Raw genomic sequence first — 27492 nt, 5'->3', positions numbered from 1 at the left:
GGTCAGGTGTTTAGTTCCCTGTTTGTTAACCCTTTACAGGTGAAAGAGACATTAACCCTTAGCTATCTGTTTATGACAGGACAATTGCCTCATCAAGGGCAACTCCTATGGCGAAACACTTCAAGCTACCCATTTTGCCATCTCCCCTTTTCACAGCCTAGGCCTCCAAATAAACGTCCAAAAATCCACCCTGACACCTACACAACAGATCGAGTTTATCGGAGCTCATCTTGACTCAGTCCAGAGCAGGCCTCACTCCCATATCACAGATTCCTCGCTATACACAGCTCATACGCATGCTCTCTATTCGTCCCAGGACATAAGTAAGAATCTGTCTACAGCTCCTTGGTCACATGACAGCCACCACCTTCATGGTCCAGTACGCCAAGCTACACATGAGATGTCTTCAGGGCCAGCTCAATTCCAATTTCAAACCCAACAGACACACCTTAGGGACACTGCTAACTCCTTCTCCCAATGTTATGGCTTCCCTACATTGGTGGACAAGACCAGAAAACCTCTGCATGGGAGTTTCCTTCCAGCAACGATCCCTAATGCTCATGCTCACCACAGATGCTTCCCTGATTGGTTGGGGAGCACATTTAGGAGGACATAGGGCACAAGGCCGGTGGTCTGCATCAGGGATGCACCTACACATAAATATCTTAGAGCTCAGAGCAATGAGGTGAGCATGCCTCCACTTTCTTCCCCTCATAAAAAACAAATATATTTGGGTCTTAACAGACAATATAGCATGTATGTACTACATCAGCAGACAAGGGGGAGCCCGATCACATTCCCTTTGCATGGAAGCCATCTGACTATGGAATTGGTGCATACAAAATCAAATATAAATCATCGTTTCCTACCTACCAGATTGCCATAACACTACTGCCGACACACTCAGCAGGCACTTCTCAACAGAGCACGAATGGGAGCTGCACCCCGCAATACTTCAACAGCTCTTCTTCCTCTAGGGGTCCACATCAATAGACCTCTTTGCCACAACCCATAATCGAAAATGTCCCATTTTGCTCCAGAGTGGGACTCGGGACTGCATCTCTAAGAGACGCATTCCTCATCCTGTGGAACAACTCTCTCCTGTACGCCTTCCCACCAATCCCTCTACTCCACAGGGTTCTTCGGAAGATCATAGATGATAAGGCCCAGGTCATCCTTATTGCCCTGGCTTGACTGAGACAGACTTGGTATCTTTACCTACTCCGCATGTCCTCCCATCATCCACGGGCTCTCCCCAACAGACCAGATCTCCTTTCCCAGAACAATGGACAGGTTCTTCACCTCCAGCTCCAAAAGTTCCACCTCACAGCCTGGTTCCTTCATGGTTCCAAACCCATGAACTAACCTGTTCCAAACAAGTCCAATACATCCTCCTGCACAGTAGAAAAGACTCCACTCGTAAAACCTACTTGCAGAAGTGGAAGTGTTTCGCCCTCTGGTGCTCAAGTAATCACTTAATGCCCAATATGGTGACTCTCCCTAACATTCTAGACTATCTTCTGAAACTAAAACAGGATGGACTTTCACTCAGCTCCATCAAAGTGCATCTGGCGGCGCTTACCACTTTCCATGACCTGTTAGAAGGTTATTCACTCTTTACCCACACCACCATAAAACGATTTCTCACAGGCCTGCAAAATCTGTACCCTGAAATTTACCCAACGGCGGCTACATGGAACCTTAACCTTGTTCTTCATGCTCTCATGAAACCTCCATTCGAGCTCTTAGCTACCTCCTCTCTTCTCCATATGTCCATGAAGGTAGCTTTCTTAGTTGCAATAACATCAGCAAGGAGAGTAGGTGAAGTAAGTGCCCTGATGGCCCATCCTCCCTATACAATCTTCTCCAAAGATAAAGTCACTCTGAGACCACAGCCTAAATTTCTCCATAAGGTAGTATCCACCTTCCACCTTAATCAGCCTATATACTTACCTGCTTTCTATCCCAAACCTCACAAGCCTGCACACGAGGCAACCCTGCATACTCTCATAGACTCATAGACTCGTAGGTCAGAAGGGACCAATATGATCATCTAGTCTGACCTCTTGCACAAAGCAGGCCACAGAACCCTACCCATCCACTTTTATAACAACCGCTAACCCATGACTGAGTTATTGAAGTCCTCAAAATTGTGGTTTGAAAACCTCAAGCTGCAGAGAATCCACCAGCAAGTGACCCATGCCCCACACTGCAGAGGAAGGCGAAAAACCTCCAGGGCCCCTGCCAATCCGCCCTGGAGGAAAATTCCTTCCCGACCCCAAATATGGGCATGTGCGCGGGCTAACCATACTCGAAGCATAGTTGCAAGTCCTCTTAGAATTGTGAGTTTTAAAAGCCTTCGAAGCATCTGCAAGAAACTTCCACCAAGCAAGTTGAGTACCATGCCCGCTCGGGGGTCACAACGCAGAGGAGGCGAAAGATACCGTTCCTCAGGCCCGCCAATGCTCCGCCCTGGAGTGAAAATTCCTTGCCCTCGACGCCCAAGAGATATTGGCGGATCAGTGTTTTGCGGGTCTAAGGGAACTCGGCCTGTAGCATGTTTGTGGTCAAGGTTCTCTAGGCGCCCAGCCATGTCACCTGCTCCAGCATTGTTTGTCTGAGCTAGGATGTTCCGAGACATTCGCCAGCGTGCATCCAGCCACATCCCATCACAGACCATGAGCAGACTTATCTGCTGATAATCCAAGATCAGTTGCCAAATTAAACTATCGCCATCAATCATCCCTCCTAATACTTATCAAGCTTAGTCTTAAATGCCAGATAGTCTTTTGCCCCCACTACTTCCCTTGGAAGGCTGTTCCGAGACTTCACTCCCCTAATGGTTAGAAACCTTCGTCTAATTTCAAGTCTAAACTCCTAATATCCATTTGTATCCATTTGTCCTTGTGCTTCATTAGTACTAATCTTAAATATTCCTCTCCCTCCCTAACGTTAATCCCCTGATATATTATATAGAGCCAAGCATATCCCCCGGAGCCTTCTTTGTGCCAGGCTAAACAAGCCAAGCTCTTTGAGTCTCCTTTCATAAGGCAGGTTTTCCATTCCTCGATCACAGTCACAAGCCGTTCTCTGAACCCTGTTCCAGTTTGAATTCACCTCTTAAAACATGGACACCAGAACTGCACACAAATCAGGGGGTCTCACCAGCACCTTTAATAACGGTACTAACACCTCCTTATCCTTGCTGGATATACCTCACCTGATGCCATCCTAAAAGCGCATTTGCTTTTTAATGGACTATCGCATTGGCGCTCATAGACATCCCTGCTATCAACCAATACCCCAAGGTCCTTCTCCTCCTCTGTTGCTTCACACTGATGCGTCCCCAATGTATATCTAAAATTCTTATTATTAATCCCTAAGTGCATGCACCTTGCACTTTTCACTATATATTCATCCTATTACTATTACTCTCCAGTTTACACAAGGTGGTCCAGATCTTCCTGATAAGTATCCGGTCCTCTCCATGTTAGCAATACCCAGCTTTGTGTCATCCGCAAACTTTATTAGCACATTCCCGTCTGTGCCAAGGTCAGTAAATAAAAAGGTTAATAAGATTGGTCCCAAAACTGATCCTTGAGGGACTCCCACTAGTACCTCCTTCCACCTGACAGTTCACCCTTCAGTACGACCCCGCTGGAGTCCCCTTTAACCAGTTCCTATTCCACCTTACAGCTTTCATATCATCCCCAATCTTTCCCAATATTACTAAACAGTTCCCCAAGCGGAAACCCGTGTCAATGCCTTAACTGAAAATCGGGTAACTTAGTCTACTGCATTTCCTTTGTCTACGTATTGTCACCTTCTCAAGAGAAGGGAGTCAAGGTGGTTTGGCATGATCTACCGTTAGTAAATCCATGTTGCAAATAATTCCGTCCATCTTGACGCTCAAAAGTCCTTAACTATTCTCCTTTAAAATTTTTCCAAGACCTTAACATACCAAACATCAAGCTAAAGCCTATATTACCACGGACACTTTTTTTCCCTTTCTTAAAAATAGGCAAACTACATTAGCAATTCTCCCGTCGTACGGTCCAAACGCCTGATTTACTATTGGATTAAAAATTCTCGGTAAGGCTCGATTCATCGCCGCCATTCCTATTAATATCCTGGATTGGAGATTGTCCGGCGGCCTCCTGATTTTGTCCATTAAAGCTGTCCAAGTTTGCCTTACTCAGATGCGGTAATATCCACCTCCCAATCCTCATTCCCGTTTATCCATCCCCCCAATCATCCCTAACGCCTCACCTCTCTATAAAGACGGGCAAAGTACTTATTTAGATATTGGTGCATGCTAGGTTATCCTAACTCCATTCCATCTCACGTGAGAAGCAGCCCCACTTCTTCTCTTTCTTTGTTTTCTTCACTTATTTATGTGCTGAGAACTTTACTATGTTTAATTCTCCCTTTGCAAGTCCCAGTTCTACATGGTTACTTCCTCACTTTAATACCCTAATGTCTGACCCCTACTAAGTACTGACCCTTGCAATCCCCGCCCTTTTTACCATCCTGTAGCTTTGCTGCTTTTTCTACCCATTCGCTGAGATGCTTCTCATTCCAGCTTGCCTACAATCCACATGGTTATTTCACCCACTATCGGATGCAGAATCATCCGACAGTTCTGCATGCTTCGACTATAAAGTATTCCGGCCTCCTCCATATTAAATACATTCCATTCCAATTACTAATCCTTAACTCTTTAAATTAGCCTGAAACTCTAATCAATCTCTGGTTTAATAGGGCTTTGACGTCTAGTTTCGAACCAGTGGAATCCAATAGGCTAAGAAATGGTGGTAGGACTACGCCATCGCGTAGGAGATCACATAGGTCTACCAATATGGCAGTGCATGCTAATTATATTGAGGGAGAGCGAGAGGAGGTATATTAAAGTATATATAGGACTACGGACAAATACCGAAAGCTGAAATGTCCGTACTTGTGGGTACTTAACTTCAGGTTAGAATAGATACATTCCAGAAAAATCTGACCCCATTATCCTTTGCAAGCCTTCATCCTCCATCTATATCTGCGAGTTGGAAGAGTCTCCCATGATCACACATTTAATAATATTAACTTCATTCAAAGCACATTAACAGAGTTCTATCCATATCCAAATCAGATCGCGAGTCTGCCATAGCACACCAAGACCTATCGTCAGGGAGCTCCTAAGATAGATTTTACCCCAGTCGTGATTTAATTTGCCCCAGACAGATCTTCGTATCCAGTCCATCCTTTATTCATTACATGTACCTCATCATCATGATGTACAGATCTCTCGCCCACCGAACTTTGCCTTGTCTTCCTCCGATGCTTCTAAAACAGCTAGAAACATCCGTCAATACTGACTCCAGTCATGAGTACTATCCAACAAGATTCGTTATCCCCTATAATAAAATGGTGTTACTTCCTGACAACATAGGACCCATGTCCTAACATTCGTTGGTCGTACCTACGTGACTCCTCGCATGAACAACGAGCATAGTAGATTTGGCAGTGGTGCGTCAGGGACATCTACGTGCTAACCGCTCATGCATAACAGATCACTATATTCATATACCTACAGCATCTCCTGACTCTCTACGGTGTCTATTATAATAAGCCGCTTTTTCCTATCCTTGGGTCATATTAGGAAGAGTTTAGGAATGAGGGATATTAACTACAGATCCACGTCAGTAACACTCGCACTGTGTGGATTACTATACCATCCTCAGCGTGCATACAATTCGGTGTAGGAGATCATGCACTGGACCATACTCACCCAATGAAGCCCATACCGCGAGGACAAATAGCAAGGGCCCGAATTCCATCTAAGGCTATAAGTACTGCGCAGAATGCGAGCATCTGTCTATCCCTAAGATTTAATATTAACTCTCAGTAATCATAATAGACGGCGAGCCTAGCGCGCTGAAGTCTTATTTCTCCTCTTACTAGTGATACCCATCTCCGAGGAGAGAATAGTCGTTAAATATATTCCCTTTTTAAAGACGGAAAAAGTGATCCGGGCTGTACCTAGTATAAAGGCTGTCCTTACCTACGCTTGCAAAGCTCCTTATAGCACCCTGCCTGAGCCATCTGTAATTGTCATAATCTTGTCACTCCTTCCGTCGCCCTTCTCTAGAACCGGCAGAATCCCACTGAGATCACCTGAGCCTCGATTCTTGAGCGTCTTCCCCAGTCTGGCCATAGTCCTCCTATGAATACTGTCACAGAAGAACTAGCTGATCATCGATTCCCACATGAAGGACAATCAACCGATTTCTTTCCCGTTCCCGGGCTAGGATCTTTTTCAGCCTCAGGTCCCACATTCCTGTTATCTAGGCACGCCGCAGACAGCAAAACACGCTTCTGTTCTCCTGATTAGCTCTAGTTTAGGCCCTGTCTATTCCTCTCAGTAAGGAGTCTCCCATCACATAGACCTGCCTTTTTCTGGTGACAGTGTGATTCTCCGGTTACCCTGCAGCCTGCGGCGCAGTCCTCCTCGATTGTATCGCCTTTTTGCAATCCTCCTGGGCCATACTTGGGTGTTGCCTCCATTGACACCTCCCCTCCTTCTGAGGCTATCTGCTCGTTTTCTTTTTCCTGCCTCTCTCCTTCAGGCGAGCACCTGTGTGCCCATCTTCATTTTCCAACTCAGCAAACCTGTTCCTGAGTTTATTCTCCGCGCTGGCCAGTCTTTTCCTCGCCTGGTTCCCTATCAGTATGCTTCCACCGTCCCTTTCCACCCACAGTCCCTTTCAGAATCTTTGGTCTGCTTCATCCTGCACGCTCTGAGCTTATCCCGTGCCTCATCATGTCTGTGATTCCACACTGCTCAAACCCCTTCAATAACTCAGCCAGAGTTTCCCACTTGCATCTCCAGTCCTCTATCTTTTCTTTCAGCAAGCTCTATCAGGCGGCACTTCCATGCATGACAAAACCTCTTTCAGGTGCCCCCTCCAGGACCATGTACATGCCACAGCTTCCACATCCGATCATCCTCAGTGCTGTCTCTACTGCTGCCTCTGTCTCACTCATGGCCTTCCAACTCTGTGCCTGGCAGTCCACTCCACACACCGCACCACAGGCCCCGAACAAGCACTGGGCTGCTGGCAGACCCCTGCCTCCTCCCTAATCTGGCTTGTTGGTTTCTCCGCCTTAGTCTCCCCTGCACCCTCCCCCTGGAAACTCCCGCTGAAACTCCCCTGTTAGCAGCTCTGTTTGCTGGCTCCTGTGCTGCTGCCTGAGTGGCTGGCTACTTATATAGGACTCCTAATCAGGTAAGCCCCGCCCCCAACTCAGGGCTCAGCCTCTCTCCCAGCACACGGCCCCTAGCAGCCTTCACACACACTCACTCACACACAAACTTCACAATACAATCCACAAACTACAAAAACCTGCTCCTCCAACAGAACTCCCACTGAAACTCCCCTGTCAGGTGAGCAATTGCTTTTTACTGAGATAGGACTAAGCCATTTCATAAATCTCCACGACTCTTTGTCTCCATCACCAAAAGATCGAAAGGTACAGCTATCTGTAAACAATGTCTGTCCACGTGAATCTCTGACTGCATCAGATCCTCTTACCATATTTAAAATATTCAACTGCCTGAAGGCATTAGAACTCATTCCACTCAAGCTCTGTAGACATCCATTGCCTTCCTACATAACATACCCATTTCTGACATCTGTAAAGTGGCTACATGGTCCTCTGAACACACATTTGCCAAACACTATGCTATCACGCAAGATACTACAGCAGACACCATAGTAGGCCATACAGTACTCTCTACAGTACTCTCTCTTTGCCGCAACTCCAAAGTCTCACCGACCATAGTGGGAACTGCTATACATTCACCTAGAGTGAAGCACCTACAGGGACAGCACTCAAAGAAGAATGGAAAGTTAGTCACCTTGCAGTAACTGAAGTTCTTTGAGATGTGTGTCCCTGTGAGTGCTCTACTCCCCATCCTCCTCCCCTCTACTTTGGAGTACTACTATAATCACTCCATGGTAGAGAAGGAACTGAGGGGGTTGCGGGATGCAGGCGCTTAGGAAGATTCCAATGAGATGGGAGAGACCAACTGAGCACCTGCGTCCCGACCAGGCACTGCTACCGAAAATCTCTGATCAGTGCGCCGGGACGCATCGACACATAGAGTGGAGCACCCACAGGGACACACATCTCAAAAAACTTCAGTTACTGCAAGGTGAGTAACTTTCCCTTTTCTTCTTTCTTGATCAAGTTTAGTTACCTTCACTTTATTCTTTAGCAGTAGTGTATACAGTTAACTTAGAGGGGCATTGTCCACCCTTGGGATTGGGCATGCCCCAGTCTCTGGACTTCCAACCCTGTGCCTCCTGGGGCAAGCCCAAGCCGGTGAGCAATCCACACTTAAGCTGTCTGAAGTGTCTGGGGGAAGCCCGTGTGCAAGAGCATTGCCAGATCTGCCATAAGTTCAAGCCTTGTACAAAAATGGACAGGGAGGCTACACTAAGCGCCATCCTGATGGAAGCTGCACTCAGAGCCAAGTCAGTTGGACTCAGCACTGAGTACCTTGACATCAGTGCAGAGTGCTCCTCCAGCAGCATGGGTTTCTCCACATAGTTCTCCTTGACCAGTGCCGAGAAAGAAGCACAAGAAACAATGGTCCAAGAGGGGATGCTGCTCGCTGGTGTCATTGAATCTGGTGCAGGACCATCCACTGAAACCTGGGGGACACGATGGCAACAGCGGGATCACAGTGCTGTCCCCCCAGAGGCCTTCACAGCGGCTGAGGACCTGATCTCCTGATACTGCTGACCCAGGCAGGACTACTTCCAGCACTGGAGATATCATTGAGGAGAAGGAAGCATTTTGTCCCAGGTTCTTATCCTGCACCAGGTCCTCAGATACCTTCCCGAGGGAAACCGGCCCTGCTGACACCAGTGAAACTCCTCCGCTCTAGCACCAATCCCTGGATCCCCAGCACCAGCCAGCGGAAGCAAGAGGTTCGACCCCTTCCTGGTCTCCCCAAGCTGACTTGGAGTCAGAGATGGAGTCCTGCACTCAATCCAGGGGCTGTTACCCATACCTGACATACATCCCACTGGATCCCCATGCACGCACCTGCCCCAGAGGGCAGTGGCCTATTTTGGAATCCATGGGGGTTCCCTCCAGTACCGTGGCTGCCTTCCAACTCTTCATAGTCAGTGGTGCCCAAGAGAAGGGCACCTCCGCCACACCATTCAGCACCTGATCCTGATTCCAGTACTGACACTCAGGAGTTAGGCCTGCGTGATGTGGTTGGTGCAGAAGACGAGGAGGAAGGTCCCCTCTTGGTGCAGTTTTCCTCCTCTTCCCCAGCCAAAACTGTGTTGAGACTGAATGGCTTGGTGCTGCAGGATGGCTTTAGAGCTCACCAGGCACTATTGAAAAGGGTGCCTTCTAACCTGGGGCTAGAGGTGGAGGTGGTTTAAAGAGTCCTCACACAGCTTGATCAACATCTTGGCTGCGGCGGTGCCATCAAAGGTGGCCTTAGCCCTCAACAAAGCCTTTATGGGTCCAGTCAGGTCCCTATGGCAGACCCATTCCTCTCTACCTCCTATTTCAAAAAGAGCAGAGAAGAGTAGTATGTTCCTGCCAAGCAGTATGAATACCTATATTCCCTCCCCTCCTCAGTCCCTTGTGGTCACAGCGGCCAACGAAAGAGAAAGGCAAGGGCTGCAAGGTGCAACCCCGAAGCCAAAGGACTCAAAGAAGCTGGACCTGTTTGGTAAAAAGATTTAATCTACTGGTGGGTTACAGCTCCACGTCTCCAACCATCAGGCCTTGCTTGGGAGGTATGACTCTGGGACTCGATGGCAGAGTTTAAGGACTCACTGCCACAGGAGTTCAGGCAAGTGTTCTCCGCTCTGATGCAGGAAGGACAGACCATAGTTTGGACCTCCCTCCAGGTGGCTCTAGACAGAGCTGACACGACAGCCAAAACAGTGGCATCGGCTGTGGTTATGAGAAGATGCTCCTGACTCCAATCCTTGGGGTTGCCACCAGAGGTTCAACGATCCATTCCGGATCTTCTGTTTGAGGGAATCTGCCTCTTCTCTGAAAAGATAGATTAGAAACTCTAGCACCTGAAACATTCCAGGGCTCCCCTCCGATCGCTGGGCCTCTACTCCCCAGCACTTTCGAGGAAGCATTTCAGACCTCAGCAACCTGCCCGCTTCTCATCTCTGCCACTTCACCAAAACCTGTTGAAAAAATGAAGCAGAGATTATAAGTGCAGACAGTCATTCCTTTACACCTCAGCCTTGCTACTGGGCTCAAATTGATACCCAGGAGACCCCAAGCAGAACTTCACAAGGGGTGCTCAAAAGCATAATATCAATTTCCATTCCAGATCCTGCCCCCACCACCTTGTTTTTAGACTGACTCTCTTATTTCAGCTCAGTGTGGTCCCTCATCACCTCGGATCATTGGGTGCTGAGTATGGTGGAGGAAGGTTACACCCTTCAGTTTTCTTCCACCTCTCCCTCCCATCGCTGTCCCGCTTCAGAGACCCTTCTCACAAGCAACTTCTAGTCCAGGAGGTGCAAGACCTCCTGAGGGTAGGGCTGGAGAGAAAGTGCCTCAGAACTTGAGAGAGAGAGAGGGTTTTAATCCCACTATTTCCTAATTCCAAAGGGGGTCTTCGACCCATCCTAGACCTGCATTGCTTCAACAGCTATCTCAAGAACCTGAGGTTTTGCATGGTCTCCCTAGCCTCCATTATTCCCTCCCTAGATCCAGGGGACTGGTACACTGCCCTCAACCTGAAAGACCCTCAGCCTGAAAGACATCTCCATCTTCCAGGGTCACAGAAGGTTCCTCAGGTTCATCATAAACCAGGCCCACTGTCCATTCACCATCTTCTCCTTTGGCCTGTTGGCAGCCTCTGGAGTTTTCAGAAAATGCATGGCAGTGATGGTTGTCTTCCTCAGAAGGTAAGGCATTAGAGTCTACTCATACTTTGATGACTGGCTGGTGAAGAGCCAGTCCAAGGTCCAGGTGAAAGCCAGCATCAGTCTAGTCCAAGATACCTTCCATGCCCTGGGGCTGTTGATAAACGAGCAAAAGTCTACTCTTGTCCCTATCCAGAGGATAGAGTTTATCAACGTGGTGCTCGATTCAACTCAAGCCAGAGCCTTCCTCTAAGAGGCTTGCTTCCAGAAAATGTCAGCTCTGATACCCAAGATAAAGGCCCACCTGTCACGACAGCCCATTTTTGCCTCAAACTTTTAGGTCACCTGACCATGTGCACTTACATGGTACAACATGCAAGAGTGTGCTTTAGACCAGTTCAAGCTTTGCTGGCTTCAGTGTACTCACTGAGCTGCCACCACTTGGACTTGGAGTTTACAGTTCCTGCCCCAGTCCTCACTTCCCTCGACTAGAGAGGTCCCAATCAGTGCATTCCTGCATTCTCTTTGTCACCCCCCAACGAGCAGTATCCCTAATTTTGGATGCGTCCAATCAAGGTTGAAGGCCTCACCTTGAGCAACTCAGGACTCAGGGCCTGTGGTTGCAGGAAGAGCTCTCCTTGCAAATAAATGTCAGAGAGCTCAGAGCAGTCCACTTAGCATGCCAGGTGTTCCTACCCCAGATCACAGGCAAAGTTGTATGAGTGCTCAGTGGCACCATTCCCTATTGAGAGAGATGTCCCGCCATCGATCGTCCACCCGAAGCCGTCATGCCTTAGGACTAGAGAAGCATGCCCAGTAGAGCTGTAACCGTGCCTCAGTGAGTCACAACTGATGATGCCAAATTCAGGACAAACTGCTGAGAAATAGGGCAGATACACCCCAAGACTGGTGGCTAATCCCCCATAGCATATACCAAACTAGCAACAAAAGTAAACTTCTGTTTCACCACACTGGCTAACAAGAAAACATAAATGCAGTTTCCTCGGGCATTCCAGTTCTTATATCACCATCAAAAACACTGGATTCAGAGATGACTGGTTCTTTGCAACTAGTCTCATCAAATAATAGGTTCTTCTGATCCCAAAAGACCAACCACACACCCAGGTCAATATATAACTTAAATCTTACCCCAAAATCATGCTCATGCCAATCCTTCAGTATCTAAAATCTAAAGCGACAAAGATCCTGTGGCACCTTATAGACTAACAGATGTACTGGAGCATAAGCTTTCGTGGGTGAATACCCACTTCGTCAGATGCATGCACATGGATATTCACCCACGAAAGCTTATGCTCCAATACATCTGTTAGTCTATAAGGTGCCACAGGACTCTTTGTTGCTTTTTACAGATCCAGACTAACACGGCTACCCCTCTTATACTTAAAATCTAAAGGTTTATTCATTTAAAAAAAAAAGGCAAAAAAATAGTGAGAGTTAAAATTGGTTAAAGGAATCAACTACATAAGTAATGTCAAAGTTGTCGGTTCAGGCTTGTAGCAGTGATGGAATAAACTGCTGGCTTAAGTCAAGTCTCTGGAATACATCCGCAGCTTGGTTGGGTCATTCAGTCCTTTGTTCAGAGCTTCAGTTTGTAGCAAAGTTCCCCCAGAGGTAAGAAGCAGGACTGAAGACAGAATGTTTCCAGGTCATATTTTAATCAGATAACATCACAGGAGCCCTCTTTGGTCTCCGTACAGGGGGCACTGATCGAGGGAATCAAGGCATACCTCGCCAGTAGATTGGCTCAGACTCTCTGAGCAGCCGCCCAGCAAGAACTCCTGGACTGAGCCTGACTGTCTCCAAGGGCTTGATACTGATCACAAGACCATTCGAGAATCGGAGATCGCAGATCGCCGGGCCGTCATCACCCGTCTCCAAGCAGTAGGTCGCACTAGTCAGGAAGAGCCTCCCAGCAACCAGCCCATATTAGCTCCCAGTCCCGTTCGACGTCCCAGTACTGTTTGAGTAGTGTGAGGTGTGGATCACCAGGTCTCCAACGCAGATCTGCCAAATGCCATCGGTCCCTGAGATCCCCACCAAGACACCCGTCTTGCTCAGATAGGTCAGCTTCAGGATGCAGTGACCAGCACTAGTTGGACAAGAGCCACCGCTCCTCATGATCCTGGTTGCCCAGTACCAACCACTCTGCTTACACCTTCAGCACGGAGTAAAATTCCCTGACTGTGGGACAGGCCCTGGTACCTGTGGTTCAGGCTACATCATCAGCACCGAAACCTGTCCCATGGCCTCAGGCACAGTGGCCGGCACCACGGTACCCATGGAACCCTTGGGCGTTTACCCAACTTTCCCAGGCTGCCTAGTCAGTGTCGGGAACCTTGGAGAGGCCAGCGGACTCGGTATCCTGTCCCCCTCCGGTGTTTGAGGCATTGGGCATAAAACCCCATAGGTCCAGAAGGACCCAGGGGAGCAAGCTGCTGGACCACCAATGGAAGTGGAGGTTCCCGCGGCACTGGCATTGTCCTCGTCATCACCAGACGAGGCTATCACAGGGCCCCCTCACTCAGTTCCTCAAGATGACACCAAAACGCACCAGGAACTTTTGAAGAGGGTCGCTTCCAACCTGGGGCTTCAGGCAGAGGAACTGGAAGACCTCCCCAGACTCTCGGTTTGCTCCTTGGCTCTGGCCAGGGTGGCCCTACCCCTTCATGAAGGGGTTTCCAAAATCACTAATGCCTTGTGGCAGACCCCCTCCTCCTTGGCCTCTATCTCTAAGAGGACTGAACACAAGTATTTTATGCCAACCAAGGGGCATGAGTACTTATACTCCCACCCTGTCCCTAATTCCCTTCTGGTAGAGGCAGTTAACCACAAAGAGAGGCAAAGTCAACCCAGGGCCATCCCCAAAAATAAAGGACTTGAGGAGGCTGTATGTCTTTGGACATAAGATTTATTTGTCTTCCAGTCTTCAGCTGAGAGTGGCCAACCACCACGCCCTCCTTGGCTGATATGACTTAATTATGTGGCAAGCCCTGGCCAAGTTTGAAGGGTCGCTCCCCGAGGCTTCCAAGAAGGAGTTCCAAGTGATCATCTATGAAGGCACAACCACGGCCAGGGCAGCCCTCCAGGTGGCATAGGACACTGCTGCTGCTGCCTGCACAATGGCTTCCAGTATCTCCATGTGGTGAACCTCTTGGCTGTTCCTCTCTGGGTTGTCCTCTGAGGCTCAGCAGTCAATGCAGGACTTGCCTTTCAATGGCCAATCCCTATTTGCTGGAGCAAGTTGCATGGCTTGCAGAACTCCGTCACCACCCTGAAAACCCTGGGTCTTTACGTCCCAGCCCTGGCACATAAGCAGTTCAAACTGCAGCAGCCTCAGGGCCAGGGGAGCCAGCCTCAGAAGGACCAGCCCTACAAACGAGGCAAGGGCTACAAGTGACGTCCGAGCCATTGGGCTCGACCCGTGCCAAGCAGGGGGCCAAACAGTCATTTTAAGGGTGCACCTAAGGGTGACCTACCAGACGATTCCCCAGATCCATCTGTCCTAGTGTTGTCCAACCATTTTTCCCTTTTCCTCCCTGCTTGGACCACTATAACCTCGGACTGATGGGACCTCAGCACAGTGACGCAGGGTTATACCCTCCAATTCCTTTATACCCCCCCGCCCACCCACCTTCCCTGTCTCTCTTCAGGGACCCCTCTTGTGAGAGTCTTCTTACGAAGGAGATAAAGGGGTTGCTACAGTCGGGTGCGATGGAAGAAGTTCCTCTCAAGTACAGGAACAAGGGGCTCTATTCCTGGTACTTTTTAATCCCAAAGGCCAAGGGCGCTCTATGGCCTGTCCTGGACCTCCGAGACCTCAACAAATACCTAAAGAAGTTAAAGTTCCGCATGATTTCCATGGCTTCTATTATACCCTCTCTGAATCCAGGAGACTGATATGCCACCCTCGACTTGATGGACGCCTACTTCCACATAGCGATCTTTCAAGAACACAGATGCTTCCTCTGGTTTATGGTGGGGCCCCACCAGTACCAGTTTGCAATCCTCCCGTTCAGCCTGGCGACAGCACCAAGAGTGTGCACCAAGTGCATGTCAGTGGTAGTGTCTTACCTCAGGTGCCGGGATATCCATATCTACCCATACCTCGATGACTGGCTTGTCAAGGGCAGCTCCAGGTCTCAAGTCCAAAGGGATGTTGTGGAACTTCAAGCCACATGCTGCACTCTGGGCCTACTGGTAAATGACAAAAAGTTGACGTTAGTGCCAGTGCAGAGGATAGAGTTCATTGAAGCAGTCCTCAACTTGACCTGTGCCAGGGCATTCCTGCTGCTGGAAAGGTTCCACATGTTGACGAACCTCATTGAGGAAGTCTCCATGTTCCCTCTGACTACAGTCAGAGTTTTTCTGTGCCTGCTGGGTCACATGGCAACGTGCACTTAAATGGTCCACCATGCCAGGCTCTGGATGTCGCCTCTACAACAATGGCTGGGGACAGTCTAATCCAAGTCCTGAGACCCCCTGGAAAAGATCATTACTATTCCCCAGGTGATACTTACCTTGCTGCGATGGTAGACCGACCATAGGATAGTCCGGGAAGGGGTTCGTTCGATTACCCTCCTCGCTCCATCGAGTTGGTGTTGGATGCCTTGGGCCTTATCTGGGGTGCACATCTTGGCAACCTCCAGACACAGGATTGTGATCCCTGGAAGAGGCAAAGTGGCACATAAACATCAAAGAGCTCCAAGCAGTCCAGGTGGCAGAGTCTTCCTGCTCCTCCTGTCGGGCATGAGCCCTGACAGACAACATAGCCTCTATGTTCTACATCAACAGGCAAGGGGAAGTGTGCTCGTCGGCTCTCAGTCAAGAGGCGCTCCGTCTATGGGACTTCTGCATCAGCCACGAAATCCACCCAGAAGCTTGTCACTTTCCCGGCGTCAGGAATAGGCTGACAGAACAGCTCAGCAGGCACGTCTCCTCTCACACTCCATCCAGAGGTAGCCTGCATGATCTTTCAAGGTGTGGAACTCCCCAAGTGGACCTGTTCGCTACCAGATGGAACAGGAAATGCCACTGGTTTTGTTCTCGGCAAGGTCTGAGCAAGGGCTCCCTCTCCGATGCCTTCCTCCTGTCGTGGTCAGGGAGTCTGATATATGCGTTCCCTCCAATTCCACTCATCAGCAGGGTCCTGGCAAAGATCAAGAGAGACAAAGTGCAGGTTGTCATGATCGCCCCAGCGTGGCCTCGCCAGCATTGGTCCGGCATGCTCATGAACTTTTCAGTGGCCCCTTCCCAACCAACTGGACCTGCTGTCGCAGGACCATGGTCGGCTCCTACACCCCAACCTCGAGTTCCTCCACCTCTTGGTGTGTATGCTGTGTGGCTGAATCTGGAGGAGCAGACCTGTTTGGAAGGAGTCCAACAGGTTTGTCTGGAAAGTAGGAAGCCCTCAGCTAGACTGACTTACCTGGTCAAGTGGATGAGGTTTTCCCACTGGGCATCCGAACGTGGCCTCTCTCCCTTGCATTCTTCCATACAGACTGTGCTGGACTACCTGCTCCATTTGAGGAATCAGGGCCTGGCCCATTCTTGGTGCATCTCGCGGCCATGTCCGCTTTTCACTCGCCGATCCAAGGGCAGACGGTGTTTTCCCGTGACATGATGGTCAGATTCTTGAGAGGGCTCAAGAAGCTCTTCCCACAGATACGGGCTCCTGTCCCGCGGTAGGATCTTAACTTGGTCCTCTCAAGGCTCACCTGTCCGCCCTTTGAGACGCTGGGTTCCTGCTTCTTTTCCCACTTGTCATGGAAAGTCGCATTCCTGGTGCCAGTGATGTTTGCAAGACGGGTCTCTGAAATTAAAGCCTTGGGCTCAGAACCTAGAGCAATTTACTTAGCCTTTCTCGGTGTGTTCTTGCCAATGAGGCTTCCCACCAACTTAGTCAGCCCTGCAGTGCATGCTGGAATACCTGTTCCATCTGAAGCAACAAGGCCTAGCCATTTCATGTATCAAGGTGCATCTAGCATCAGTCTCAGCCTTCCAGCCTCTGGTGGGCAGCAGGTCAGTCTTCTCACATGAAATGTCCATTCACTTTCTCTAGAGAGGCTTTACACTCAAATTTGCAATCCCGTCCCTCCCTGGGACCTACATCTGGTTCTGTCGAGACTCTCAGACCCTCCCTTTTAGCTGCTGGTATAGCTCTGTTGTATCTCTCCTGGAAGGTTGCATTCTTGGTAGTGATTACCTCGACCAGGAGGGTCTCAGAAATCAGGGCCCTTACGTCAGAACCCCTATTTATGGTGTTCTTTAAGGACAAGGTTCAACTGCACTCCCCTCCACCCAGAATTCCTCCCAAAGGCATTCTTTCAGTTTCATAGTAATCAGGCAATTATCCTGCCTGTTTTCTTTCCAAAACTGCACAAAAATACAGAGGAGTGGCATCTCCATGTGCTTGATTTTAGATGTGTCCTAGCCTTCCATATGGAGGGAACCAAGCCGTTCAATAAATTCATGCAGCTCTTTGTGGCAGTAGCAGACAGGATGAAAGACTTACCAATTTTGGCCTAGAGAATTTCATACTAGATCGTTTCTTGCATTCACACATTCTATGAGCAGACAGAAGTCCTACCAGCTGCCATCTTGACAGCCTATTTGATGAGAACTCAGGCTTCATCAGCGGTGTTTCTGGCCCAAGTCCCTATCCAAGACATCTGCAGGGCAGCGACCTGGTCGTCAATACATACTTTCTCATTACGTTCCTAGAGAGTAGTTATCAGTGGTTCACAGTCAAGCTGGAAAGGCATATTGAAGGATCCCTCAGGGATCCATTCTGGGACTGATTCTGTTCAATATCTTCATCAATGATTTAGATAATGGCATAGAGAGAGTACACTTATAAAGTCTGCGGACAATACCAAGCTGGGAGGGGTTGCAAGTGCTTTGGAGGATAGGATTAAAATTCAAAATGATCTGGACAAACTGGAGAAATGGGCTGAAGTAAATAGAATGACATTCAATAAGGACAAGTGCAAAGTACTCCATTTAGGAAGAACAATCAGTTGCACACGTACAAAATGGAAATGACTGGCTAGGAAGGAGTACTGCAGAAAGGGATCTGGGGGTCATAGTGAATCACAAGCTAAATATGAGTGAACAGTGTAACAGTAATGCAAAAAAAGCAAGCCTCATTCTGGGATGTATTAGCAGGAGTGTCATAAGCAAGACACGAGAAGTAATTCTTCCGTTCTACTCCCCATTGATTAGGCCTCAACTGAAGTATTGTGTCCAGTTCTGAGCACCACATTTCAGGAAAAATGTGGATAAATTGGAGAAAGTCCAGAGAAGAGCTACAAAAATGATTAAAGATCTAGAAAACATGACCTATGAGGAAAAATTGAAAAAATTGGGTATGGTTAGTCTGGAGAAGAGAAGACTGAGGGGGGGATATGATAACAGTTTTCAAGTACATAAAAAGTTGTTACAAGGAGAAGGAGAAATTTGTTCTCCTTAACCACAGAGGATAGGACAAGAAGCAGTGGGCTTAAATTGCAGCAACAGTGGTTTAGGTTGGACATGAGGAAAAACTTCCTGTCAGTGTGGTTAAGCACTGGAATAAATTGCCTAGGGAGGTTGTGCAATCTCCATCACTGGAGATTTTTAAGAGCAGGTTAGACAAACGCATGTCAGGGATGGTCTAGATAACACTTAGAGTATGGCTACACTTGCAGCCGTACAGCACTGCCGCGGGACCGCTCCCGCGGCAGCGCTTTGAAGAGCGAGTGTGGCCGCGGCGCCAGGGCTGGAAGAGAGCTCTCCCAGCGCTGCAGATACTCCACCTCCCTGTGGGGATTAGCTTACAACGCTGGGAGCCGCACTCACACTGGCACTTTGCAGCGCTGTAACCTGCTGCGCTCAGGGGGGTGTATTTTCACACCCCTGAGTGAGAAAGTTGCAGCGCTGTAAAGCGCCAGTGTAGCCAAGGCCTTAGTCCTGGCTTGCAGGGGACTGGAGTAGGTGACCTCTCAAGCTCCCTTCTAATCCTATGATTCTCCTCCCACTACGCCATCACCTAATAGGCTAGGGATGACACCAAGTTCAGCAGAGTAGTGTTGCAATCCTCATGTCCATGAACTAGCAGCCAAAGTGGGAAACTACAGACAGCTCAGATAAAAAGCTTCCTGTAGTTGTTCACATGGTCGTGGGTGCAACTGCAAAAATTGGTCCAAAATCATGACACTTGCCAGTGCTGGCACCACTGCATTGGTTTCTTGAGACTGCTTGGGTGTATTACAGACTTAAGTGTTTGCAAGACTGTGGCCTCCGTTTCCTTACGAATAGGACGTTTACCACTTTAGTTGCTGCAGAGAGTGATACTACACAGTGTTATAGAAGCCTGTGGTCTGTCTTATTCTGAAAATGAATGATATTTATGGATAATTGGTGAATACATGTTTTTTTTCCCTGCAGGTATTGTTCCACGGTTGATTAAAGTTGCTCCTGCTTGTGCCATAATGATCAGCACCTATGAATATGGGAAGTCCTTCTTTCGTAAATTAAACAAACAAAAAATATACAAAGCTATTAATTCTCACTCAAGCTGAGATTGCAAGGATAGTCAAGGTATCTGGTCAAGGTTGTGCCAACTTTGACTGTTGACTAGAATTAAATTATTCCAGACCAGGTAAAATTCAACCATGACGTTTGCTAACCAGATGCAACTCCCTTTACTTAGCACTTTCTTCAGGCTGCTTATGCACCTTTATTTCTGAATTCAAAGAAGTGTAAGAGTGCTATGTGCTGTGTATATTCCTAGAACCAGTGTTTAAAATTTCATGTGAATTCTCTCTTTAAAGACCATGCTTCTAGAGAGCTAAGGAAGTAAATTGATAGTTTTATAATCATCTTCAGAAATGGGTAAAAAACACTTTGAGATTGGTCAGAAACATGAAATCGTATTTGCCACTTGTATTAAAGAAAAAACCTCTTTCAGTGGAAAATGAGATTGGTATGGAACATGATCATTTCTGACATGCATTTTAATATTTCTCTAAATAGCCTGTTTTTCTTTATGCTCTGAGACTCTATTAGGTTTGTGTTCAGAAAAATAGACAATATGTAAACAAACATGGAAAGTCTTTCATGAATGCTCAATCATGTACCTCGATATGTTTAGATATTTGTCCCTTCAAGGAGTGGTTGTCCTGGCATCAGTCTTTTTTGTTATTGAAAGTTAGGTTAAGTATTTCATCAGTGCTTCAGTGAGACCGAGGGCAGAAGGGGGCACCATTAAATAGCCTTTAAATTGAACCATAAAAAACAATTTATATTTGGCCTTCCATATATGTGGTTTGAAAATTGCAAGTAGGAGTATGCTATAGATCACAAGTATAATAGTTAGGAATCTTGTAACTTTCACTGGTCCTATATTGATTAGAAACTTTACATTACACAATCTTAAGTTAAATGAATAATCAGAATTAAGTTGTTTGCCATGTAACCCTCTGCATGTTTTTCACTTTGATTCTGTTGCCATTTAGGTTGGAATTTCAAAGCGAAAGTTTAGTATTTGGATTCCATTGCAGAGCCATGTATTAAGCTGATTAGCTGGTTTATTTAAAAGTTGGAAATCAAATTTCCCACTAAGAGCCTGATCCTGGATTTTTGCACATCTAAAAACTCCAGAGGGAAGCTTTGTGATGTCCAGGCAAGGTAGGAGGGAGCCTACAGGAGGGTAAAATGTGCTACCTATGACTGACTAGTTGTGTGCAATCTTATTTTTGAAGTACAGTGGCTATGGTGCTAAGGAATTTTAAATATTAAGATGTCTTGTATACCTTTTGAGTGCATGCAAGAGTTATGATGAAAGCTTTCACAAACTAACTTCATTTCCGTAGCATCCAAGGACCACAACCTAGTTCTTTAAGAATTGACATGTAAGGTTTCTTGGTGGTGAAGGGGGGGAGGTATTAAACTTTGTCAGGAGTTCATCTTTATCACCTAAAACTAGAGTAAGTATATAGGTGACCTTTCTACAGCCCTGAAGCAGTAAGCTAGAAATCACCAGTTCATTTGTGGCTCTTCAGGTTTTTTCCTTTCATTAATTCTGGACTGCTCTTTGTCCCCACTGATCACATTGTAGGATTTATTGTTGCTATATTTTTATGCACACTACTAGTACCTCCACTTCATAGTGACTAACTGTTGCCTGTCCTGCTCACAGAGTTCAGTAAACTAAGATAGTGCCCACTATATGTTATGTGACCAAGGAAAGAGCTTTTTTTTACCTTGTGGAAAAACACAATTTTGCACCCTTATTTTGCTAGCCATCAAAGATGAGAATTAAGAGTCCTGCAGGTTAAAAGGATGCAGAATAAACAATGGTGGGAGGGGGCAGGAAAATAAGTTCTCATTCAAGTGGTACATGAAGAATTCTCTCAGGATAATTTACACTTTAATAATATAAAAAGAAATAGCACTTTATGAAAACTACATACATCTCAATAAAAAATGTGAAACATTCAAATATTTTCAAAATGGAGATAAAGAATGTAATACATGGTTTAATCAGCATTGAAATGAGTTCATATACTAGCCATTGATGGGATAAAAATGTTAATGTTTAATAAAATCAAATGCTTTCTTGTTTTGTGATCCTGTGTACAGATGGATAATTAATTTTGTTTTTGATAGTAGAAAGTTTAAACTCTTATTCATGAATATTTATTTCATTAATTTGACTGTGGTTTAATATAGATGCTTCTTGATTTATTTTAATTGGTTGTGTTTTGAAACCTCAGATCTGTTCTCTCTGACACCTTACACTTCATGCAAAAGGTAGCTTCTAAAACCAGGCTTTAAACTATCCCACTTGGTTTACGTAAACTTGTAAAAGAAAAGATGGTAAATTTGAAATACAGAAAACACTAACCCTATAGCTGAGCCAGTGGACAGAGTAGGATTGATAAGCTGAAAATGAATGACAGTTGCTGAGATAGTTACATAAGAACCACAATACTGGATCAAACCAATGGTCCAGCTAGCCCAGTATCTTATCTTCTGCCAGTGGCCAATGCCAGGTGCTTCAGAGGGAATGAACAGAACAGGAAATCATCAAGTGATCCATCCCCTGTTGCCCATTCCCATCTAATGGCAAACAGAGGTTAGGGACACTTCAGAGCATGGTTTTACATCACTGCCCGTCCTGGCTAATAGCCATTAATGGACCTATCCTCCATGAACTTAACTAATTCTTTTTTGAACCCTGTTATAGTCTTGACCTTCACAACATCCTTAGGCAAAAAGTTCCACAGGTTGACTGAAAAAATACTTCCTTTTGTTTTAAACCTGCTGCCTATTCATTTCAGTTGCTGACCCCTAGTTCTTGTATTATGAGGAGTAAATAACACTTCCGTATTTACTTTCTCCACACCAGTCATGATTGTATAGATCAAGGATAGGCAAGCTGTGGCACGTGTGCTGAAGGCGGCATGTGAGCTGATTTTCAGTGGCACTCACACTGCCCAGGTCCTGGCCACTAGTCTGGGGGGCTCTGCATTTTATTTTAATTTTAAATTAAGCTTCTTAAACATTTTTAAAACCTTTTTTACTTTGCATACAACAATAGTTTAGTTATATATCATAGACTTATAGAAAGAGAGCTTCTAAAAACGTTAAAATGTATTACTGGCACGCAAAACCTTAAATTAGAGTGAATAAATGAAGACGCGACACACCACTTCTACAGGGTTGCCGACCCCTGATATAGATCTCTACCATATCCTCCCTTAGTCGTCTCTTTTCCAAGCTGAAAAGTCCAAATCTTTTTAATCTCTCCTCATATGGAAGCTGTTCTGTACCCCTAATCATCTTTGTTGCCCATTTCAGTACCTTTTCCAATATATCTTTTGAGATGGAGTGACTACATCTGCACACAGTATTCAAGATGTGGGCATACCATGGATTTATATAAAGGCAGTATGATATTTTCTGTCTTCTTATGGCTCCCTTCCTAATGATTCCCAACATTCTATTAGCTTTTTTGACTGCCACTGCAAATTGAGTGGATGTTTTCAGAGAACTATCCACAATGATTCCAAGATCTCTTTCTTGAGTGGTAACAGCTAATTGAGACCCCATCATTGTATATTTATAGTTGGGATTGTGTTTTCTAATGTGCATTACTTTTGCATTTGTCAACATTGAATTCATCTGCCATTGCATTGCCCAGTCACCTAGTTTTGTGAGATCCTTTTGTAACTCTTTGCAGTCTGCTTTGGACTTAACTATCTTGAGTCGTTTATATCATCTACAAATTTTTCCACTTCCCTCTTTACCCATTTTTCCAGATCATTTATGAATATGTTGAACAGTACTGGTAATTTACTTTGTTGGTTAGCCCTGGTGGCACTTTTTTGGTCCTCTTGCTATTTTTTTTAAATTTGGGGTATATATTTAAATTGAGCCTTTATTATGGTGTCTTTAAAAAGCTTCCATACAGCTCGCAGGGATTTCACTTTTGGCACTGTACCTTTTGATTTCTGTTTAACTCACTTCCTCATTTTTGTGGTGTTCTTCCCTTCCCATGGGAATGTTAAATTTTATTATGTTATGGTCACTATTTCCAAGTGATTCAGCTATATTCACCTCTTGGATCAGATCCTATGCTCCACTTAGGACTAAACCAAGAATTGCCTCTCCTCTTGTGGGTTTCAGGAGTAGCTTCTCCAAGAAACAGTCATTTAAGGTGTCAAGAAACATAACCTCTACACAGGATGCAGAGATAAAATATACCCAGTCAATAGGGGGTAGTTGAAATCCCCTATTAGTTTTTTATTTTAATAGCCTCTCTAATCTCCCTGAGTATTTCACAGTCACTATCACCGTCCTGGTCAGGTGGTTGGTAGTATATTCCTACTTCTGTATTCTTCAAGCATGGAATTACTAGCCATAGAGATTCTATGGTACAGTGTGGTTCATTTAAGATTTTTACTTCAGTTAACTCTAGAATTCCTTTCACAGATAGTGTCACTCCCCCACCAATATGACCTATTCTGTCCTTCCACTATATTTTATTTTAGTTAGTCTGATATAGTTGGTTTTAGCAATGAATTGAAAACTAGAGGTATGATCACAAATAAAAGTCATTTATTTCACTGTGACAGGCCCGTAGTTTTTAAATAATTTAACAAACTCTTAATGTTGAGGTCACAGGCTATCCAGGAGGCATGGAGGGAAATGGAGTCACAATGACTAGTGCCTCAAAAGGCCAAAGACTTGTGTCATCAAGGGTGTTTATCATCTGTCTTCTGTCATTACACTCTTTTTGGGTGAAAGAACAGGCAACCCACCCCAAAGAATTAACTCTGGATGCTCTTGGCCTAGGCAGGATGTTGCCTTCTGGTGAATAGGAGTTTAAAACAAAAATAGAATGCAAAATGGACAAGGAAGATAAGTATGACAATTGTGCAAATGCACAGATGAGGGCCCTCTGTCCAACTGTTAGAATGCCAAAGGATTTTTAGCAAAAAGGTTAGGAATCTACTTGTTAAATATTTATTATAGTGTCATCCAAAGGCTCCAATTGAAACTGAGGCCGCATTGTGTTGTACAAATATAGAAGAGAGAATCCCTGCCCTGAAAGTACAGAACAAATCTGCCTTCTGGTTTAATCTTATGCTTTCATTAACACTGAAAGAGAAGTGCTTTTTGTGATGTGTATAATTCAATTATGTAATGCCACTTTATCAAGGTGAATTTCTTAGAAACTTAAAGATTTACACTATGAATGAGTAGAATTTGCAATTACAGTGCAATAGTTTTCAGCCCTCATACTTCAGGATGTAGATGGCTCCATGAGCTGGCTCAGTTTTATTTATCATATAGTGCATAAATACTGCATGAAAGTTTTATGCCTTCCTGTGCAAGTTCTTATGCCATAGCTTGAGATATTGTTTATTGTGGCACAACATGTACTTTAGAGGAAGGTGCAAGAAATGCCATAGTGAATATTTGTAAAATAAGCTGCCCCTAAGAAAAGTTAGTGTTAGTGGTTAATTTATGTCTGAAGCACATGTTTAAAACACTTTTTTCCCCCCTAACTAATTGGACTGTGGATGTTCACTTAAGGCTAGGTCTACATTGCCCTGCAGTTTGACAGGCATTACTGTTCACACCTCTGTAGTCCAATGTGCTACACTTCAGCTTCCCAGTGTGGATGCAGAAGGTGTGAATGAAAAAGTTCCTATTGTGCATTAATGTAAGCCTGTCTGCATTAACGTAATCCTCTTCAAAGTAGGAATATTTTAGTGTGCATCCGCGCAGGGGAGTTAGAGCATAGCACTTTGATCCACAGTGCTGTTAACACCTCTCTAATCCAAACTGGAGGGTAGTGTATGTAGACAAGCCTGTGATTACCTGATACGTTTTTAAATCCTGTCAAACTCTTAGCCTCAATGATACTTTATGGCAATACCTTTCCCTTCTTTGGAGCCCACTGAACCACCATTTTCTCATTTCAAAATGTAAGATTAGGTGTTCCTTTCTTTACTTCAAAAGATTCATTTTGCCTGTATGAAGTACTTTTATTAAGGAGACTTTCTATGTCAGAAAAATCACACATTCAAAACATAAGGTTAAGCTCAAGTTCCTTCCTTTCTCAATTGAGTATACTCAGGAGTTCAAACTTTCATAACATGGATCACATATTAAAAGATTTCACGGATTTCCTTCTCTCCCATTCATGACTGTATAAGGGTCCTTGTGCCAACTACAGCAATTATGTTAATAGAAAATACTGGTGCATTGTTAGCTGCATTTCAATTTAATGGATGAAAGCAGGGAGTATTTAGTAGATAAAAATTGGAACTAGAGCCAGCACATTGAGGCAAGTGTTAAAGATAGTATTCTATAGTTTAGAATAGCTATCTTTTTTTTAAAAATGTGATGTATTATACTGGGGTTTTTTGCTGGCATAGATTCTAAGTCAAAGCATAATTTAAATGTGTGGGGTTAATTTATAACCTCTGTATCACTCATGCTAAAAGGAAATGCATATTCTTTGTTATTTAAGACCTTCATTTAAGGTCTTCTGAAAGTCTAGTGTTAATTTTCACTTATTTAGGGATATTAGAACAAAATTAAATTGCTTTATGCTCTTATGATACTAGTGTGTAACTGATCTTACTTTACACTTCTTGATTAGAAAAGTACAGAGACAAGAGCTAATAGTGGCAACGATACAAAATGTTTAATTTACATGCAACAGTTATAATATAGCACGGCAACAAAATACACATACAATTTTGGCATTTATATTTGTGCACATGTTTCAGAAAAATGGACAGCATTTAGAACTGACACACACATGCAATCAGCTTCCTCATGCACAAACACTGACATTTGCAAACTAATACTAGTGTGAAAGATTACATAAAACTTAAATTACATGAGAGATGAATTTTATAGCAGCTCCTCCAACAGAGCTATCTGCTGACATGACTAGAAAATCACGATTATAGCCAAAGAACAGTGATGTACTGGGAGAAGTGTTTAAAACAGCACAAGTTGCTCAAGTTACTGTATACAAATCGGTAATGTTAACTTTATGGAATCCTGCTTCCCTCATTGTCTTTGCATTAAAAATGCATCTTTAGTTTAGAAATTAATATTTAATGAATGCTGTTCAATTAAGCTACTGAACTGCCATGAGATCATGTTCTTAGTGCAAGAACCAGGACATTACTTTATGCAGTAATAGTCATTCTGGTAGATCTTAGGAAAGGAGCACTAATGTTTTAATTAAGTTTTATTTCAGAGATCATTAGAGTGGGTTAGTCAGTTCTGAAAATGTGTAATTTCACATGCTTATCAAGGCAACATTCCTTCATTCTTCCATTTACAAGAATGATTAGATTGCCTGTTTTTCTTTATCCCACCCTTTGAAAAACTAGTAGTGCCAAGGGTAAGATTACAAGAGGCACATTTCTCTGCCAAATATAAATAAAGCAAAGAGTACAGAATAGTATCTGACTGTAAACGAAAATCTATCTGAAAGTATGCTGTAATTAAATAAGCTTATAGTACTGAAGCCACTCATGTAAACAATATTTGAAACTTCTTTGGCACAACAAAACATTTTCCCCTTGATTAATAAATACTACATGCATTTAATTTTTTTTTTTGAAAAGATACTGATCAAAATTACCTTAATAGCAAAATTCATAGATAAAGGACTCGTTACATCTTACAAAGATGTAAGAATACAGTTTGAATTTTTAGAATACAGTTTGCAATTCAAAAATTAATTTGCAAACTTTAAAGGTGAGAGTTAAACTGGGAAGATGTGAAGTTTAGTTTCATTTAAAAACGTTTTCAGGTAATTCATATCAGTAGCTTAGAGGCATAGAATTTTAAAGGATTCACTTCTGTTTAAGTATTACTGCACAGCATAACCAAGAAAAATACCTATCCAAAACTCTTTCATGGGGGAAAAAACCCCACCAGCATGAGAATATTGTCATTTAAATTATCAATTTTCAATCTAATCCTTTTTTACTCCTGAGATCCTTTACAATGGACATGATTGGGGGGGGCGGGGGGG

At 44.9% G+C, this 27492-nt stretch overlaps 1 protein-coding gene across 2 annotated transcripts in view; it reads left to right on the top strand.

Moving 5' to 3' along the window:
• Positions 1-19879, top strand: part of SLC25A40 (solute carrier family 25 member 40) — a 114457-nt gene extending 94578 nt beyond the window's left edge. For both annotated transcript variants that reach the window (XM_075062323.1, XM_075062322.1), the window contains exon 11: positions 19362-19879. In XM_075062323.1, the coding sequence (XP_074918424.1) occupies positions 19362-19495 (134 nt within the window). In that variant the 3' untranslated portion in view covers positions 19496-19879. The remainder of the gene's footprint in view (positions 1-19361) is intronic.
• Positions 19880-27492: the final 7613 nt, after the last annotated feature.

The sequence above is a fragment of the Chelonoidis abingdonii genome, chromosome 2, assembly GCF_003597395.2.
Source record: "Chelonoidis abingdonii isolate Lonesome George chromosome 2, CheloAbing_2.0, whole genome shotgun sequence".
Lineage (NCBI taxonomy): Eukaryota > Metazoa > Chordata > Testudines > Testudinidae > Chelonoidis > Chelonoidis abingdonii.
This window is presented reverse-complemented; position numbering and strand designations above follow the sequence as displayed.